The sequence below is a fragment of the Manis javanica genome, chromosome 1 (assembly GCF_040802235.1).
Source record: "Manis javanica isolate MJ-LG chromosome 1, MJ_LKY, whole genome shotgun sequence".
NCBI lineage: Eukaryota > Metazoa > Chordata > Mammalia > Pholidota > Manidae > Manis > Manis javanica.
The window spans coordinates 241,808,877-241,828,037 of NC_133156.1; the positions used below are offsets into that span (position 1 = coordinate 241,808,877).

Genomic DNA, 19,161 nt, shown 5'->3' on the forward strand with positions numbered 1-19,161 from the left:
TGGACTAGGCATTTTTTTTTTTCTCTGACTGACAAGAGACCAGGCTGCATGAACAGAAAAGGCTGGACTTAGGGCTCCCATCAGGCCCCCTCCATCAGTACTAGTATCCTTCGTGGGAAACAATCTGTCCAAGACAGAAACTCCCGCGATCTCTCTCGCTCTCAGTTCCCTTTACCTAACGGACCACAAATCTGTTTTCCTATGAGTATGACATTTTTGGAGGGTACTATCTGGCTACCCTGATTCTGAGGAGACCTGGTTTTTCTTGTGCTTTTGCCCTTGAATGTGGGATTTGGCTCCAGGGTTCTAAAGGTCTGAAGCCCCATGTGGCACAACCCCGCTGCTGTTCTCTGCCCATCAGTGGTTGGTGGGGGGGCTGTACCTCCTGACTCACCACCAGCCCCTCTGGCAAGATGCCATTCTGGAAACACAGACGCAGACCTAACGCACCCTCGGAGCGCTCCACCGCGTTGGAAAGGCCAGCACATCTTGGAGCAGACCTTAACACAGAGATAACAGGGCACTTCCCTTCTCTGGCAGATACTTTCAGTCCTTTGTCCCACTTTGAAAAGAATGGAATTTTGGAAATATTTTCTCTTACACTTTTAGCATTCCTACGTTGATCCACTGCCCTGCTGAACCCGCGGTTTCCCCGCTGACTTGGTTACAGTAAAAACTGCTATTATTCTGGGCACTCGGTCAGGCCTCTTCTCAACCCACCGAGAATCGCCTCTGCAGCCAGCCTGCTCTCCCGCGACACTCAGCGCTCCGGTCCGGCCCGTGGCCGGCAGCGACCGAGTCTGGACGCGGTCCAGGCCCTGCCAGCTCCTGGGTTCTCCTGCCCAGCACAGAAAATGCCGCTGTTGAGCAATGCGTTTTCTCTTCATTTATATGCGTTTCCTTTCTGATAATCAGAGTACGCGCTCAGGTGGAGACATAAAATTGAAGCAAGTCCAGTTTCCAAACACGCCGAGGTCACTTTAAGGCCCCAAGGTACCCAAGACACCTGCCCAGGAGTGGAGGGGGGGGAGCCCGTCCCTCTGCCCCCCCACCGCCCCCACACCGGAAACGCTGCGTCCGGCGGTGACCCGGGAGGAGGCGCCGATGCTTGGAACGCGGCTCCCGCCCGCCAGCGCCCCGCAGCCGCCTGGCAACCCGCGCCCCAGACCCAGCGCCCCGTGGACCCCGCCGCTCCCCCACCCCACCCCCGGCCCAGCAACCCCGCCCCAGCGCCCGGCGCGCGATTGGCTGCGCGGCCGCGAGGTGCGGGGGGCGGCCCGCGGGGAGGGGCCTGGGCGCGCACGGGGCCATCCGCCAATCGGGGCGCGCTCACTTCGCCCAGACTCGGGTCCTGGGCCGGCTGGCACCGGGGCGCGGTGCCCCACCCCGAGAGGACTTCGGAACTGGCCCAGGACGACGCGAGGCGCAGCCCGGGAGCGTTTCCGAGGGTCTCCGAGGCCCCGTGGATCCCCGAGGATGCGCGCCCTGCCAGCCCCGGACGCGCCGGCGAGCGAGCGGCTGCTGGCCCGAGATCCCGAGGCCCCCCGGGAACCCCAGGGACCCCGCGCGGGGCATGCGGCAGGGACGGCGCGCAAGAGCGCGGTGGAGAGGCTGGCGGCCGACCGCGCCAAATACGTTCGGGGCGCGCCGGGGACCGGCCCGGACCCCGCTTCCGAGGGCAGTAGCGCCGCGGCGTGCGCGGGGCAGGCGGGCGACCCTCGGCCCCTGACGCGCGCGCCCGGGTCCGCGGCTCGCAGGGCCATAGCGCGGAAGCCGCTGAGGCCCGACTCGCTGGTCATCTACCGGCAGAAATGCGAGTTCGTCCGCGGGCCTGGCGCCGACAGCTCCAGGGGAGGCCTGGTGAAGAAGCTCTTACAGGGTCCGGGCAAGGACAGGACGCCGGTGCCCGAGACACCCCGGGTGGGGGAGGCGAGCAGGGCCGGGGACGAGGAGGCCGCCCCGACCCAGCCTGGCTGCGTGGCCTTCCCCGAGCGCCCTGGGCCCCCAGCGGCCCCGGCGCCAGCCCAGCGCGTCCGTGCGCCCCCTCCAGTCCCGGCGGCGCCCCGGGGCCCGGAGCTGCGAGGCGGGAGGCGCGGGGGGCTGCAACGCTCGCAGTCCGACCTCAGCTCCCGCTTCTCTGCGTCCGTGGCCGAATTCGACACCTTCTTCCAATACTGCGGTCTCGAGCCCGAGGTCGTGGAGGCCCTCGGGAGGGAGAACTTCTCGGCGGGGTCGGACCGTGTCGCTCACAAGGTCCGCAGCGTGAGTGTCGCCACTTCCGACAGCGGCTTCTCCAGGCACAGCGGTGGGGACGAGGGGCTGCAGGAGGAGGAGCTGACAGAGCAGGTGCCCAGCACCACCTCGGTCATCGAGAGGAACGCCCGCATCATCAAGTGGCTGTACACCTGTAAGAAGGCTAAGGAGACCGCTGGCCAGGGGCTGCAGGGCCCGGCGTGACCCAAACCCAAGGTGTGCGCCAGAAAGCAGGGAGGGGTGCATGTGTAAAGTGTCTGTTAGGGCTTGGTGCGTGTGACCCTGTCGCATGGATCCATTCCTCTGAAGTTGCAAGGGACCCACAGATAAGCGAGTTATGGCTCATGCGTCTGTGACTGCTGCAGAAGGGCTTCCCATGCAGTCCCTCGCAGGGCCAGCGCCCATTTTGGGGGTATGCTGCTTCTGGCTGCCTGGAAAGATGACTCTCTAAGTTATGCAATTCCAGTTAGTTTATTAATGTGGAAAAGGGAGACGTCGGAATTACAGAATGCCCAGGCAGCAGTTTTACAACACCTCTGCTCTTATTCCCCTTGTTAAAAATAGCCCAGAGCCCTAGTTCAAGGATGAATTGTTCTCTTCGACCTTGAGGTTTGGTCAGAGCTGGCCGTCCACCTGCTGCTGAGGGAACTGCTGCCTTCTGCTCTCCCCAAGGCAGGTTCTGTGCGTGTCCTGGAGGCCTTCAGCTCAGGGGCAGAGAGGAGATCATCGCTACAGGATCTTGTCAGCAGTTTGCTTTCATTTAGCTGCAGAGACCTCTATTTGGTTAAATTTTGTTTGACTTGTTAGTCAGCCTAGCTCACTATGAGGAGTTTCAGTTCGTTGAACTGGGACTGGGCTTGGTTTTAACCAGGGTCTCAGAGTTGCAGGCACTTTGTTCTACAGTTCATTTGCCTCTGATGGTGACACAGTAACCAGGTCTCCTCCCCTTGGTCTCAGCAGCAGGGCTGATGGTGAGTTCTTTTTTATTGGGAAGCCAGGGATTTTACATCTGTCCTCTCTGCTTTTCCTTCCTGGCATGTGTGGTGAGGTTCTCTTTGAGAACTGAGAATTTGAACATCACAATGTCTTTTTTGCAACTTGCTATATGTTAAAAATTCATGTGGTGGAAGTATTTTGCCTTCAGATAAACTAATTGCAGATACCTCATCAGTCTTCCGAGCAGTGGGGGAGGCTGCCGCGAGACCTGCTTTCACACAGCTCAGCAGCTGAGGACCAGCGAACCTCTCTGAGTGGCCACAGCCTTGGTGCAGCTGTGGAAGTTAACAGGAAGAGACCAATTCATTGCTTCCCTTCAACTCAGAAGAAATATTACTTACTTTCTTCCTTATAATTTATTGAAGATTGTTGCATTTTCCACGAGGCTAACTCCCCAAAGAAAGTATATGGGCAGTCAAAATTTAAAGTCATGTGAAAACGAGAACAACATGTTAGCTTGTACTTTGCACAAATTGTCTTTTGGAGCCGAGGTGAGCGTGTCCCCGTGAAGCCCTGTGAGTGCCTTGGAGAGGAGGTGGGGCTCCTGGTCTGGGAGTGGCTCCAGAGAGACAGGGTCTGGCAGTATAGCTGGTGGGGAGGGGAGGCCTGTGTTCCGCGAGCGATCACTCTGGCAGTGGGGACCTAGGCTTCCACTATCCATAACATGAAGGCAGATGGCAGACGGCTCCAACCTGTATACTTTCTGATTCTGTATCATCAATAATCTGTGTATCTGTGTTCCATGACTGGAACCCAGAAAAAGAAAAGAGCCATTGTCTATTGGACCACGTAAACAGTGAACATACAAACAAGTTCCCTCCAGGTCTCCCGAGCTTGCTGTTTCATGCAGAATAGATAAATGGGTGGCAGAAATAGTGCCAAGGTAACAAGGCAGTGTGCCAGCAATCAAAATAAAACCTGGCAACATGACAGTGGGGATGCCCCTGGACCCTGTGGACCCAGACACAACCCCATCCCCAGTACTCCAGGGTCAGCGCAGTGACCTGGAAAAGAATTTACGATTCTGTCTGTGAACTAACTTTTCCAAGGCCCATTTAGGTTTGAGCCTATGAAAAACAGAACGAGTTCATTTAGCCTGTGAGAACTTTCACTTTTGTGACAGAAAAGCCAAGAGGAAAAGTGAACCTAGTCAGAAGAAGAGACCTCTGCCCTCTCCATTAACCCTGTTTGTCCATTTGGGGGGCAGTGTCACCTGCCTTCTGAGCTGTTTCATGTTATTGCTTGGAGAGGGAAATGGGTACCATACAGAACCTACTGTTTTCTGTATGCTGACACAGTCACCAGCACTATAGAAATTTTCCTCACAAATTTACTCCCCTGGACCCAAAACATGGCCTGCATTCTCTGAAACTTCAATTCAGGGAGCCTCTAGCCTGACTGATTGGAGTTGTGAGGAGGAATTCAGTCTCCTGGTCTTTCTCCAGCTCCCTGGCACCAGGTCTGCTCATGACCTCAGCCCCTTCTCTCACTCCCCCCAGACACACAGTCTCCTCCTCTGAAGACAAGCCAGGACCCAAGGCACAGAGTGCGGGGCCTTTACCTGCATCTCTGCGGTTTGTCCGGCGCCTGACCTTTCCTCAGGGCCACTTGTCTGAGACTAATTTCAAAACTTCTGCAATCTATAGAAGGAAGGATGCAAGCTGTAATTTTTCTCTAGCTTATCAGGCCATTTGTGTTTGAATCCTTGTGAACTCATTTTAGATTTCATGAAAAATAGAGAAAATTTAAGGTGAACAAAGGTATGCTAAGTGAAAAAGAAAATAAACATATTTTCCATAGAGGTTTTTATCCCCTCAGTAGATGGAGATATCATAAATTAAAATAAAATCCCACCTAGAATTAAAAGTGCCTAAGTTTATTACCCCATGCAGTAAAAATCTTTGCTTTCCAAAATTGGCAATATCAGGGCTGGAGAATGACTCACAGAATCTGCCCTGGGGATCCGTGCATAACAGACAGTTGCACACATGTAATTTGCTCTTCCCTTTCCTAGCATGTAATTCATGAAATTTCTCAATTCATGAAATTTCTCTCATATCTGCTCGTATTTAGTCATCTTCCTGTCCTTCAATTCAGTAAAATGACAGGCCTATTAAATTTAGGTCTCTCTGGTTTTCTGTCTTTTGCACAGATTTTATAAGTTACTGATTTTAATATTATTATAAAAGAATGGTAACTTGTCCTTTGCATTAACAAGCGATAAACATTGTTCAGTTTTAAGGCAAAAATCTCAGATATTCCACAGCTCTCTTCACATTTCTCTTTGATAAAAAAGGAATTCCTGTAGAGGCCCACTGGACACTGGGGGGCAGAGCCATGTCTGATCATTTGCAGAGATGTGCAGTGAAGAGCTAGCTGGGACTTTGCATCTTTCTTTTAACTAGCTGGGAAGGTCTTCAGCTACCAACAGAGAGTACATTTTTAGGTAAACAAGTGGTTTGCGGAGCCTTCAGGCCACCTCTCTCTGGTTCAGTCGGCTTCTGGACATTTTTGAGAGATTTGTGTCTGAAAAGAGTGAACTCTCTTTGCCTTCAAATATTAATTTGTACTGCCTGCCTTGCTTTTGATTTTGCAGTCCAACTCTGTGATGGTACTGGCCTTCTCAGCATTCAGAGAAGTTTTCTTACTGCCCCATGAGTAGTTGGAGGCAAACAGAAATTTCAGAAGTCCAGAAAAAGGCCTGCTGGGAGATGGCTATTTGTTCTGTCAGAGAAACCAGGATGATTTCTGTCTTTACTAAGGCTACTGAGTTCTTTTCCAAATTTAAAATGCAGAAAGGAGATGTTTTAAAATGCAGAAAATATCACAAAACCGGAGACTGCAGGGACCAGACTCTAGTGCAGAGTTTGGCTTTAAAGCTTCTGTCCAGACCAATGTGGATTCACTGCTCTTTCCTTCCTCCAGGAAGCAGGCCCTCCTGGCTCCAGGGCTCCTTGGGTGTGAACCATGACGGGTGGCACACGGGCTTGCCCAGTGCAGCCAATGACCACATGACTGCTTTTCCAGTGATAAGCATCCCATTGAGGAGGACTTAGGTGCTTTCAGAAGGCTTGAAATGTGTGGAGCAGATGGAAACACGGAACTTGGAAATTAACTGTAACTGCTGTAACAGCTGAAGCTCTGGGAGATATTTTCTTGTTTGAGGTGGAACCATCCTTACTTACAGAAGAGGGGAAAGCTGCCGGGAAATATTTTCAGGGGTACCTTTTTGACCAGCTTGCTGACCAGAGGTACTATGATTCATTTTAATGATAAAGTCAACTTGAAAAAGAGAAAAGGCAAAAAGCATGGAAAGCAAGCATGAATCCCGTGGTGCTGGCTGCCTTAAGGCATCTCGGGCTGACGGGCACCCATTAAATCAGAGGACTGTGATCATGAGAGGTGCAGTCTGCTTAAATACTCCAGCTGCAGAGTGAATGCAGATCTCTGCTTCCAGGCGCGGGCGCAGGTACACTGCAGCACGACGGACTGTGGTGGTGAAGGAATCAGGAGGCACTTTTACAGTCACTTGAAGGCTACAAGCTCATCCCACTGATGCCAGTCCCGTTCGGGGGTAGACATGTGGAAGCACCACTAAGAGATAAATTAGAATCAAAATATAGCTAAAAAACTTTTTCTTGCTCCTGGAAAGTTTCCTGAGAACCATTTGGAACAGGCCTCTGTGGTTCTTCTTGTGCCAGCTTGCCAAGAGGAGTGGCAAGCCACAGTCACACAGAGCACGGGTCCACAGCACAGGCTCCGCCCCGGCCTCTAGGCCAACTCACACCACCTCGCATGCAGCCACCCCACGGTCGGCTCCTGTCCATCCTTCTCTGCAGAGGGTGCACTGGGGACGAGGGGCGGCCTCTGGGCAGCAGGAGATTCTGGGATCAGAATGTTGCCGGTTAGGACTGGCTGTGACCCCAATTCTGAACCAACTCATGACGTCCAAAGTAGATTTCTAATTCAGAACCTCTTAGAGAACTTTTGTATCAATGAGGACAACCCAAAGAAAATTTGTCAGTCAACTTGTTCAAATAACTGATTATAAGTACATGTTATCAAAATGTCTCCCTAAGAACAAAATTATTAGAATAGGGAGGGGAGAGAAATGGCCATCTCATTTTATATTTTATAAAATATAAAAAATATTTTATAAATCAGTTCTTTTTGATATATTCATGTATTTGTTTAATACTGTATTCTATTTTTGTAACTTTTACTATGAGAGTAGGTCTTTGAGTTACTTAAATATTTATCTTACACAGTTAAGGGTCTTCAAATAATATTCCTTCACTTCATATGGTTTTAGTTTTTATCAGTATAATTTTAAGTCATTTTATCCTCAGTTATGTTTTGTATATGTTGTTCAATTCAGTGTTCCAACTGTTGACTGTAAGCAGAGTGTTAAGGGCTCTGTACTGTAGTGATGTGTTTTCGAATAAGTCCTGGGTGTGCATTTTGGAGACTGTTGGCCGATGGATGCACCTGACTCGTTGTAGACTCTGTTTAAAGATAACAGATTGCCTACTTCAAGAATGAGTCCCCAGTTACTCCTCTAAAACGCTGCTACTTTGCTGTTCGCTGGATTGCACTTAGTTTAAAAAGATAATGTCGAAGATGAGAGGAGTTTTTTTTTAAAAGGATCTTTTCATATACCCATTTCCCTCCTTTGCAGATGTTCCATTAATTATATATGTGAATGCTCCAAGCAGAATCGTTTTGTGCCTTTTTATGGTCTGAATAGGATGAATGGAAGCCTAGTTCAGATTTGTCTTAGGTCAGAATGGTGCAGACTCACCATCCATGTAATAAATGAAAAATATTAAAACAAATTGGCGACCACTTAAAAGCACCAAGATCTTCCAGAAGCGTCCGCACTTTGGTATAGCTGTGGGGAGGGGAAGGGTTCCGCCAGAGTGGATTCCGGAAGTAGATCTCAGAGATGACTGTGAAGAACAGTGTCCCCAGACTCCAGCAGAGGTGAGGTGATGCTCTTTCCTTCCATTCAGATTTGTGCTTTAGCATCAAGGTTGGAGGCAAAAAAATCCTTTCCTAATGCTGAATAACTCCAGTTTGCTGAGTGACCTTGAGAAAATTAAACTTTGTAGCACATTATGAATGAAAGAGTTTGTGATTGCTTTTCTCAAAGATGAGCAATAGTTAGTGCTGCAAGGTAGTTTTATTTGTTCCTGAAAGAATAGCATGTAAAACAACATGATTAAACACAATGGAAAGAAAAAAATACTGATAAAGAAATTTCACTAGTATATGGGTACAGATAGCAAAGCCTCAGAATGAAAGATACTAATATAACTGGAAAATTTCCTCATTATATACATATGATACAGATTTTAAACTACTGGTCACAGACACTGGAAGAAGAAGGCATTATTAAACATTGCTGTTTTTCAATACGTTAAAATTTCAGTGCTATGGTTATAGTTGGTGATACCATAAAACATCAGGCCCAGACAACTGTTATGGCAGTTTCTAAACAGAGTTTTTTCTACACGGAACTGGAGTTCAGTGTTGTGTATTCTATATTAAATAAAGTATTTTCATCATTATCTTATGAATTTTTACAATGTGAAAAAAATTGAAGCAAGAATGCTTATAATTACCCATATATTTTGTTTTCTCTCTTTCTTCCTAATATCCTCTTTCCTGATTTTCAGTGGAGATGAGGGGAACATTGTAAGGCCTGAACTAGGGAAGCTGTATGGCACCGACAGTCTCCAGCTCTCCCCGGAGATGGGATGCAGCAAAAACAGTCTTGAATATTCAGCATGCTCTTCGGGTCGTCAGCCATGTGTGAACAGATTTCTCTTCCCCATGTGTTATTACTATCACCATTGGAAACGGCACAAAATGAGAATGAAAGCACAGCTTGTGAGCTTTCGTGTCCGTGAGCTCGGTCCGAGGGCAAACCGTGTGTCAGGGCCGCTGTCGGGTGGGCCTGGCTTACGGAAGGGAGGGGAGGCCGGGGTCTGGCCTCTGAGTCGCTGCGTTCACTGGGCCACGCTGGCTTCTTCTCCAGTCCTGCAGCGGCTCATGTCCAAACGCACACGACACCCAGACAGGCGTTCCTGGGGCGAGGCGGTCCCTGGCAGTTCCGTGAAGACAACGGACAGGCGCCCAGGGACCGCACGGACCCTCTTACAGCCGAGCCAGCCGGCCGGGCGGCACCCATCGCGGTGTGAGGGTGGCTGCCCCTTCCCTCCGGTGGGCTCGAATTACTGCCTCCCAGTTACCATCTTCAAGACACGGCAGTGAGGTGACACGTAGTGCTTAGGTGCTCACACTTGGCTTCAGACTTTCAGTGATGAAGTAAATGGATTTATATGACACTTTGATGTTCCAGGCAGGGAATATACTGAGCAAGAAGGAATTGAGTTCTCAGTCAGGAGCTTATAACTCTGGTTGTAAAAGTAGCAGAGACTAGCTATTGGGGAAAAAAAATACACCAGAAAATTTGCTCCTACCTAGTAGTATTTTCCTCATTATCCCTGCTTCAGTGCCCCAAATTCTACAGTTGATTGTCATCTTTGTGTTATCTCTTTAAAGTTAGAATGTTTTCTGAAAGGGAGACTATATTAAACCATTAGTAACTTTTCATCTTTGAGTCAAAATACAGTATTAAGTTCCTTAGAAAGTGAGGACCTGAGCCACAGGAGCAGATATGGAAGGACCTGGATCTTGGTTCAGTCTCACATGTAGGATACTCGATTATTGAGCATAGGACTCTCAGCTACAAAAGCTGGAAAAGGCAATTACATTATCAACTGGATCTATATCCTGCTGTCTGCCTGGTGGATTGAAGCAATCATGCCCCTGGGCAATAGTGACTGTAATCAAGGACAACATGTGGAATTCACCCACATACATTTATTGAGGAGCCAAATATTGCAATAAGTAGTGGGGGTTCCCCAACCTCCATGCTATGGTGGGCTTGCATTCTAGCAGAAAAGTCAGACATGCAATAAGGACACATAGATGACCATAGATAACATACATATGATAGATAGGCAGATAGATGACAATACACAGGTGGAAGGAAGGGAAGGAGGGGGGAACAAAGCAGGGTGAAAAAATAGGAGAGAGCTCTGCTGTGAGCCTAATTTATGAATTTTAATATGGCTCTTCTGTTTATGGTTCTATTTAGTGAACAGTCTGTCTGAACCATAAATGGAACCCAAAGTCCAAATCATATAAAAAGAACTAAGCAACGGGGAAGAAAAACATGCAAATTATAAGTGGCATAATTTTTTCATAGGAGGTTTATTTTAACCCCTCCAGGCCCTTTGCCCCGGCAGCCTAAAGCTTTGAAGTCCAGTCAGAAGGTTGTTGGTAAGGGACAGCATGCCTCCCTTTAGAGGAAGTCAACTTTGAAATGGGGAGAGTAAATAAGCAGTGACTCTCCCAGCAGCTTTTGAAAAGGGCTGTTTCTGTGGGTGGCCTCTGAACCTGCCTCTAGGATATGCCCTTGGAGGTAACCAGAAGAGCTCAGACAGGGCTGACTCAGTCTGATGCTATCAGGACTGGAGGACCACGTTCTTTTCCAAGCTGCTTGGTAAGTCAGGACTGCAAAGACCACAGCTCAGAAAGGGGTATGTGTCCAAAGTGCTCAGAGAATGCTCTCACACTGTCCCTCCTGCAGGTGTGTGAGCTACCAGAGCATGTCCCCCTGGGCATCTGCTGAGACAGGTGGAGCCCCCCTCAGCCAGGACCACAGACTGTGAAGGCCGGAAATAAAGTCAGAAATCATGTAGTGCAAACTCCCAAGGGCCCAAGCCCACATTGCCACCCGGGGCACTGAGACCCAGAGCCCTCCTCACCCGCGCAGGGGCTGTTCAAGTCCCACCTTTGGTTGGTGAACACGAATAGGGTGACCAGTTGTCCCTGTCTGCCCAGGACTCCCTGATGTTAGAACTCAGTTCCTGCCGTGGGAAAGCCTTCAGCCCCCAGCAAACCGAGAGGGCTGGGCACCCTAAGGGGGAGCCTCGATGGGCACATGTGTGGATACTGAATTTGCCGTTTCACTTTAATTGCCATGCTGAGGAAATTAATGTGAATACTATTGTGAGCACTAGAGGACTTTCAGGGCTGGTTTGGTGTTTTCACTGGCTTTAGACTGCGGGACCTTAGGATATTTCCTGGCTGGTGGGACAGATCACGTGGTCGGTACTGAGGAGGATTAGAAGTTCTCCGACAGGAAGGGAGCGTGGAGCTGAGTTTCAACCCTCAATTCGCAAGGGCTGACTCCTGGGGAAGACGCTTGTCACCGTGTATCAGGAGGGGGTCCAGAGCTTGCTGGGAACTCCGGTCACTCCACACACCCTCATGATGATCTGCATATGAGGGTCCCAGATGTGGAGAGACTTAGTGCCTGCCCTGGCCAAAGAATCGATGTGTTGGAGCAGTAAGGGTGTGAATCCAAATCTACCTGGCTCAAAAGGCAACCCTATTCTCTCTGCACCAGGATGGTCTTTAAGAAGTTCTAACCTGAATGTTTGAAGGATTTCATAACTCCTCAGGGCATAGACTGAATCAATAGTGCAGAACCTAACCAGGATTCTGATACCAGATGCCACTCCCAAATGTCCTGAGTGTGCCAGCTGCTACCTGCTGAATCACACAGGCCAGGTGGAGTTGCCTCAAGGGTCATGAGGCTTGCCCAGTGTTTCACATACAGGAAAGCAGCATGAAATGCTCCCATTACAGGAAAGGCTCTCATGACTCAGCTTATGTTGATAATTTTGGAGGAGATAACATATGATTTAAGAATAAGAGTAAAGAAAACCAGAGAGGAAGAAGAGCTGAGCCCGAGGAGCTCAGAGAAGTGTGGGCCAGGGCTGAGTTCACTGAGAGCCATTTGCTGCAGCTTGAGCCCCACTGAGGAGGGTGTGAGTCCATGTGCAGCTTGTGCGTATCATGGAATTCTGTGGCTGGTTAGCAATTCCAGATTATCTCAGAGAAGTCTGCAGAACTATGGTATTTCAGTGGCCAATCACTGGCTTTCTGTAAACGGGACATGACCATAGTTGTAAAAAGAAGAGGAACTCCTTTAAATTTACTTCAAGGTACTGGAAAGTTTGGCTCATCTTTGAGTTTTGAATTTCTTTTTCAGAAATAGTAAAAGAAAAGGCCAAGATGTGCACATTCAAAATATGTTCTTGCAGCTTCTTAAGTATTTTCAAGCTATACAAATATTACTTTTTAACAGGTGAGAAGAAACATTGAGCTACTGTCAACACCTTCCCCGTGCAGGTCGAGACAAAGGAAGCATGACTCACATTTCCTGCTGGCTCTGGGCTGAGTGAACAGTTCTGACTCAAAGGCTGCAGAAAGCCATTGCCCTTGCTCTGCTCGTCATGCTGGGGCTCAGGATTGCTCACCAAGGGCCAGCCCTGCTCACAGGAGGCATGTATGCATGTGGTCAGTGTCATAAAGGCACAGTGGTCCACAATGTCAGACGTCATGGTGTCCAGGATGTCAGAGAGCTGCAGAGCTTTCTCCAGGGAAGAAAATTCTAACACAATGTGTCTAACGTAAGTGTTGTAGTAAAAATGCTTCTGCAACGGAGATTGCACTCTAGGCCCTGAGAGAGCAAGCATGGGCATCTGTGCACACAGCATGGTGGGTGCTCGTTGAAACAGAGGCCCCTAGAAACCACAAGCCTTGGGAACACAGAGCTGCCCTCGGGGGCTCAGAGCCCTTGTGCTGAGGGGGTGCTTGACCTGGAACAGCCAGCCATCTCCGGGGCAGAAGGTGATGGTGGGGATCTGAAGCTGGAGGGCAGACTTAAGGTCTTCTGCGCATGGGAAGCCCTGGTGTATGATAGCTATTATTATGCTGATCATATAAGCCCCCTACTGACTCAATGTGTATCTATCACTCACTAATATGTCTGTATTTCCCAGCTGCCATCACTTCCACAAAAATTCACAGTTCTTCTTTCCTGGGGCACACCACTTTCACTGTGCTGGAAGGTGGGAACAGCCCTGTTTCATCCCCTGTAGAGAAGCTACCTTTAGCAGGAGAACCAGTTCTCCCACCATCAAAGCTTACTAAAGTGAAGGTGGGCTAGAATTTCAAAACCAAGAACACGGAAGAAAGCAAATACATTCTTCTGAGCTGGAGAAAGCACCATAGGTGCACCCAGGAATTCTGAAGTATTAAGTATATGATTGCTGGTCATATACCAGACATCTGGAAGCTCTGAGTGGGTGTCAGGGGCAGAGCACAAAGCCTTGTATTTACCTACAAGTTCAAAGGCTACAAGGCTTTCTTGTGTCCAGGCTCCGGTGTGATCTTTACAAACATCTCTGAGGTTCTCAGGGCAAGTTTTGCCACTGCTTCTCTTTTGTGGAGGAGGAAGTCAAGAGTCAGTTACCTGTCCAACATCACACTGCCATGCAGTGACACAGCTAAATAATAATTTTAAATTTACAAGTAATTATCAATAAGTGATAAGGACTCTGTTGGCCTCACTACGTGGTTCGGTGCTCCCTAAGGAACCAACCAGGAGCTAAGTGGAGGCATCTCTGCTTTGTGGCTTGACTGTTGGGCTTTTTTAAAGCTTTCTGTCTAAAACTCCTGTGTCTTTCTCATAAGATTCTTCACTAATTATTTACCCAGTCCAATGAGAGATTCAATTAAATTTTCACATTTATCTTTTTCATAAACCTATTGTATGTTGAGTGTAGTGTGTGTGTGTACATTTCCATATGTGTTTGTTCTGTTCTGACACGCTGTTCTCCTGACAGCTCTGACGGGTCTCACCCGCACAGAGCGGCAGATCACATGTACAAAAAGCTTTGTGCTCTTAGTGGGAGGAAAACCTGTGCCTGATTATTTGAAGCTTAGATTATCCCTCATATTGACAGAATGTGTTCACAGGGGTCTTCACCTACATTGTCGTCTCGCTTGAAATGCCGCTAGCCTGTGGCATAGGTAGAGTAGAAATAGTTGTACTTGTTTTTAGATAGGCCTAGAATAAATGGGCTGACTTTCTGGATGTTTCCAAATTGTAGCTTCCAGTATTTTGATTCCATCCATCTAACATTCTCTGCAATCAAAATTCTAGGGTGTTTATCTGATTTTTTATTTATTTTGGTTTTCTAGCTCTTCATGGTAGCTCATTTTCCATATTCAGAGCTTCTAGAAATAAATATCATAATATGTATAATATTGCATGAGAGCTTATAGCCTGAAATGGAACACTTCACAGTTGAGCAAAAAATTCATTCATATTCTAACATCTCTTCCTTTCTGATCAGAGAGCCTTTTCTGTTTACAGTTATTTGGAACACTTGAGCATTAAAAACTGTTCAAAGACATTGCTACTGATTAGACACAATATTTCAAAGTCACCTTCCATCACCTGGCTCCACCAGCTTGAGCAGAAGATCCCACACTTGGTGACGTACGCATCCCACCTGGATGAAACCCTTAGAGGTAGAGGGGACAGTATTACAGGCTTTCAGCTGGGCATCATACTTGTGCTGAATCCAATCCAATTTCAAGGTTAAATTCAGAGCCTCCAGGGATGTGAGGGAGTGAACGAGTTATTTCTGTTTATGAAAGAACTTTCTCCTATGCTGACTGTTCTCTGTTATCCATCTGGGAGCAAAGCCCTAAAGTATAGATTTAAATTCAGAACCAGGAAGACTGGAACAAAGCAAAGGAGGAGAGGACTGATGAGGGACATTTTCACGAGATCTAATGTGACAGCGTTCATTGTCTATGTTCTGACATGAAGATAACTGTCAGAAGGTAGCATTAAGTTGTCCAAAACCACAAAGCTGATTCTGACACTGTTCGTTTTGTGCCTCTAGTAGGAGGACACTTAATAGTCAGAGCTAGCTTTTCATCTCCCTGGTATTGAAAAACAAGATCAGCATCTTCTGTACGAAACAGAGCTGGAAAGAAATTGTCTATGTGGGGAATGGAGTTACTCCAGATGAAGGAGACCGTAGAGTTCAAAGGATAATGCTCTTCGCTATGAACATGTATTAAAAAATCTCAGCATTAAAAAAAATCAGTAGCAGTCAGTTTGTTTCCTTTCTACTCAAGGTTGATTAAGGTAAAACCCCACAGGCCAGAGACACTCAACAAAATAATGGAAGGGCCTCCAAGACCACCTGTCCACACCCCTTAACTTATAGATGAGAAAACTGAAGCCCAGAGAGGGAAGTGGCTTTGCACAGTCACCCCTCCTGAGAGGCAGTAACTACCATCCACCTCCCACATTCACCCCTGTGCACTTGTACAGAGTCCTCCACTTTTTCTCACAGTCAGAATCATCTTAAGATCTATTATTTAGAACTCTTTCAGTAACTTATTGAATACTTTAAATTTCAGAAGGAAAACAACTTCTCTTTAGTGTCCAGGTCAACAAAATGCTGTAACTAATGATCAGAAAACAGAAGTGGGGATTGTGAAAAAAGAAAACCTAGAATATTTTCAGAGGACTAGTTCCTGGTTAATGAGTAACTCACTATGCCCTGGACTGGGCTGCAGTGGGTATGCGGATGGTTCATTCCTGGAACAGCTGTCCCCATACCGTTCTTTCCTTCTTCCATGTGCAAAGCAAAGCGTGCCCTGGTGCTCAGGTGAACCTTTACCTTGCCTCTCATCTGACCTGGGCTGTCGCCTCTCCTCCACATGGTCAGCACCTGCAGCCCCTTTTCAGCCAGGCATTTCCCAGAAACACGGGTCCAAGGCCTTTTCACCATGAAATCCTTCCCTGGACTACCTGCCTCTCACTAATGGCCTCTCTCTCAATGTGATCATGCCTGAGAGAGGAAAACAGTCCAGTGAAGCATCCAGGCATAGGGAAGAGCATATATGAAAACCCTGTTATGTATTAAAATATGAAGAAATTAACTACAATCAAAAAATAAGGAGTGACAGAGAGATTGGAGAAAAGAGGGTTGCAGAACTCCTGGCCAGCACTAGATCATGTGCTACAGAGTCTTAGGAACCAGTAAGGAGTATAAAGCATGTATCTTAATTGCAATATGAAAATCACTCAAACGTTTCAGGAATTAGATGACATCACATAATTACATTTATATTTTCAAAAGATCACTCAATGTTGTGCAGAGAATGAATTGGAGAAGATTGGTGAGGTGACCATTTTGGCATGAGAATTTGATGTGTCTGCAAGACGTCCAAGAGCTGCCAAGCCAGCTAGACCCTAGAGGAGCCTGGATTGCACAGGAGAGGCCTGGGAGCAGGCGAGACCCCTGAGAGGGCAGGGCACAGGCCCGAGACCCAGGAGAATGGCCCTGACATGCCAGCGAGGAGGGACCGGCACACAGGGGGTGCAGGACGCTCAGAGGGCAGCAGGCAGCTAGATGCACAGCGGCCTTTCATGTCTCCTCCTGGACGGGGAGGGCTGATTGTTTCCAATGTGCTCAGTAAAATTAGGACTGAGGGCATCATATAGACAAGGTAGTGCCTACTGGGATATGTTTAGAAAGACATTGCTTTTGCTGGGTGTTTGCTTTGGTTTTATTTTGGAAAGAAGGGAACTGCACTGGAGTGGCTGAGAATGAGCAGAAAACAGAGGGTTGAGGATCCGAGTGCTTGGAGGCAGAGGGATGCCTGGGAAGAGAGAGGGGAGGTCCCTATAAATGTACTGTGTTAGGTGGAAGTATTGACTACTTTCTCCCCACTTGATAGCTGTTTTCACCCTCTTTAAATCAACAGCAATGTGCCTAGCATCTGACTTAATCTAGTTTTTACAAAACTGTAAATTGAATTTGCTTGGAAATTGAAATGCCATTTTCACTTTCATCTTTTCTTGATTTGTAGTATATTTGATTAAATTGTGCAACTATAATACAACTCCCATAAACAGGCATGAGGACAAACTACTGGCCTTTGGGGATTGTGCAGCTCGTATGTTAGCTGGCATGTATGAGTGGCGAGTGGGCCCATAGAAGGGCTATGCCACACGCATCGTGTAGCTGCAGTGGGGACAGAGGGCCCCTTCTGATCTAAAAGTCTGTTCACTGGGGCCAGTTAAGAGAACTCTTCCTGGACTGTACCTTCCCCACCATGTTCTGGCCTTGATTCTGCTCAGCAGGTCATGACATTCTTAATCAATTTTGGGACTAAAACAAAATTGGCCTTTTGAACTGAAGCACCAACTGAGGGGCACACAGAGGCATCATCCAATCTTGTAGCCACTTCCAACAGAAGTGAAAGACTGGGGCACTGGCCACTGGAATGGGTCAAAGGTCCGTGGTTGATGCTAGCGCCTGAGCACCTGCCAGAGCAAAGGAGAACAGGAGACAGTGCCCAGGAACAAAGCCAGAGCCCAGTTCCTAAGAGGTTGTGGAGTTGGGGTGCCATGTACAGGTAGGTGCAAGCTGCTGTCAGGCTGAGGGCTGCCAGGGTCAGCGGACACCTGTGGCTTCAAGTTTCCTCTCCCCTCCTCAGAGAGGAAGAAAGGAAAATGTCCCCACCGTTAGACCTCAGTGGGTCTTAGAGAAATTACTCAGGAAATTTCTAGCAGGTACTCCCATGAGCTTCTAATTTCTAATTCTCTTTCAATTTAATCTTTTCTCACTCATAAGGCTGATGTGACATATTTTGGGCACCATTCAATGATCAGAGTAATTCTTTGTGGCGTGCGTATCCAGAGCACCCACGCTGTGTACTTCTCCAAGTCCCCCAGTGAGGCCGTCTCACATTCCAGCGAGAAATTGTACCAGCCTAGGGCTTTGTGACCAGATTTGACCCTCACTTAGAGGGATGTGCTAGGGCAATTGAAGAACTCAGAGATAATATTTCCCAGAGCCAAGAGCCTTAAATAATGCTAGGACAACTCAAAACAAGACCTGCATCACAAAGTATTAGAGAAATGATTAGTCAGCATTGTATACAATGGTTTCTGTCTTTTCCTTTTCCTGAAAGAAAAAGGCATTAACTACTTTTGTGAGTCATTGGCCCCTTTGCAATGGGGCCAATGCACATTAGTATTATTACTTTGTTATTAGAGTTTATTCTCCTTTTTTTGTTCTGATGTGTATTTCTACACAGACGGGAATAGTGCCCTTATTTTTCTCAGACATACGGATGCTGTAGTTCACTTCCCTGAATTATCAGCCAGAAGAGGTCAACCCTCACTGACATGCCTGTTGCCCAAATTAATGCTACTCAGATCACAATTAAAGTTAAATATCTCAATATGCAGAATAGGAAACTCTAAGAAGTTTAATGGTTTACTTAAAGTGGGGGCAGATCTCTAAAGGTGTGTGTTTAATACCAAGGTGTTCTCAGCCTCAGGAAGAGGCTCAGGTTTGCTATTGAGAGATGTTCGTAGAGAAACAGATACAATTAGGATGTATCTAAGTTAAACCCAAGTCCTATTTTATAAGTTGCCTGGACATACTATATCTTCATTAAAAATTGCCAAGAAACAAGCCCTGGGGTTAACTTGTGATTAGTTGATGTGTCTTTATATCTCTATAATCTGTAAGTTTTCCAAATATGTCCATTTTTGGACAATTTATTTATTGAAGAAACTGTGTTGATTTTGCTGATTCATCTTCACATTTCAAAATAGAATTACACAAAGAGAAAAAGGAAAACAGAAAGAACATTATTTTAAAAATAACAAATGGGTGGATCTAGAGGGTATTATGTTCAGTGAAGTAAACCAGGTGGAGAAAGACAAATACCAAATGATTTCACTTATTTGTGGAATATTAGAAGAAAGCAAAACAGAAGGAACAAAATAGCAGTAGACTCATAGACACTGAGAAGGGACTAGTGGTTACCAATGGGGAGGGATTGGGGAGTGTGGGCAGGGAGGGAGAAGTGGATTAAGGGGCACAATAATTCACAATCACAATGTAGTCGGTCATGGGGGCAGTAGGACAGCACGGAGAAGAC

The 19,161-nt window shown here is 47.4% G+C and overlaps 1 protein-coding gene across 4 annotated transcripts; it reads left to right on the forward strand.

Annotated features, from left to right (window-relative positions):
- The first annotated feature begins 1,237 nt into the window (after positions 1–1,237).
- Positions 1,238–18,330, forward strand: FAM110C (family with sequence similarity 110 member C). 4 transcript variants are annotated; one of them, XM_037026541.2, is made up of 2 exons: positions 1,238–2,469; positions 8,928–18,330. In XM_037026541.2, exon 1 carries the CDS (start codon positions 1,477–1,479, stop codon positions 2,455–2,457), a length of 981 nt encoding a protein of 326 aa, XP_036882436.1. In that variant the 5' UTR covers positions 1,238–1,476; the 3' UTR covers positions 2,458–2,469; positions 8,928–18,330. The 4 variants fall into 4 exon arrangements, 3 of the variants coding, with proteins under 3 accessions (XP_036882436.1, XP_073073577.1, XP_036882435.1); XM_073217476.1 differs by lacking the exon at positions 8,928–18,330 and adding an exon at positions 3,425–8,819; XR_005063472.2 differs by lacking the exon at positions 8,928–18,330 and adding an exon at positions 6,175–8,819 and having other exon boundaries at positions 1,244–3,740.
- The last annotated feature ends 831 nt before the right edge of the window (positions 18,331–19,161 follow it).

Excerpts from the sequence above, each read along its gene's own strand:
- FAM110C (XM_037026541.2), top strand. The coding sequence starts at position 1,477 with ATGCGCGCCCTGCCAGCCCCGGACGCGCCGGCGAGCGAGCGGCTGCTG.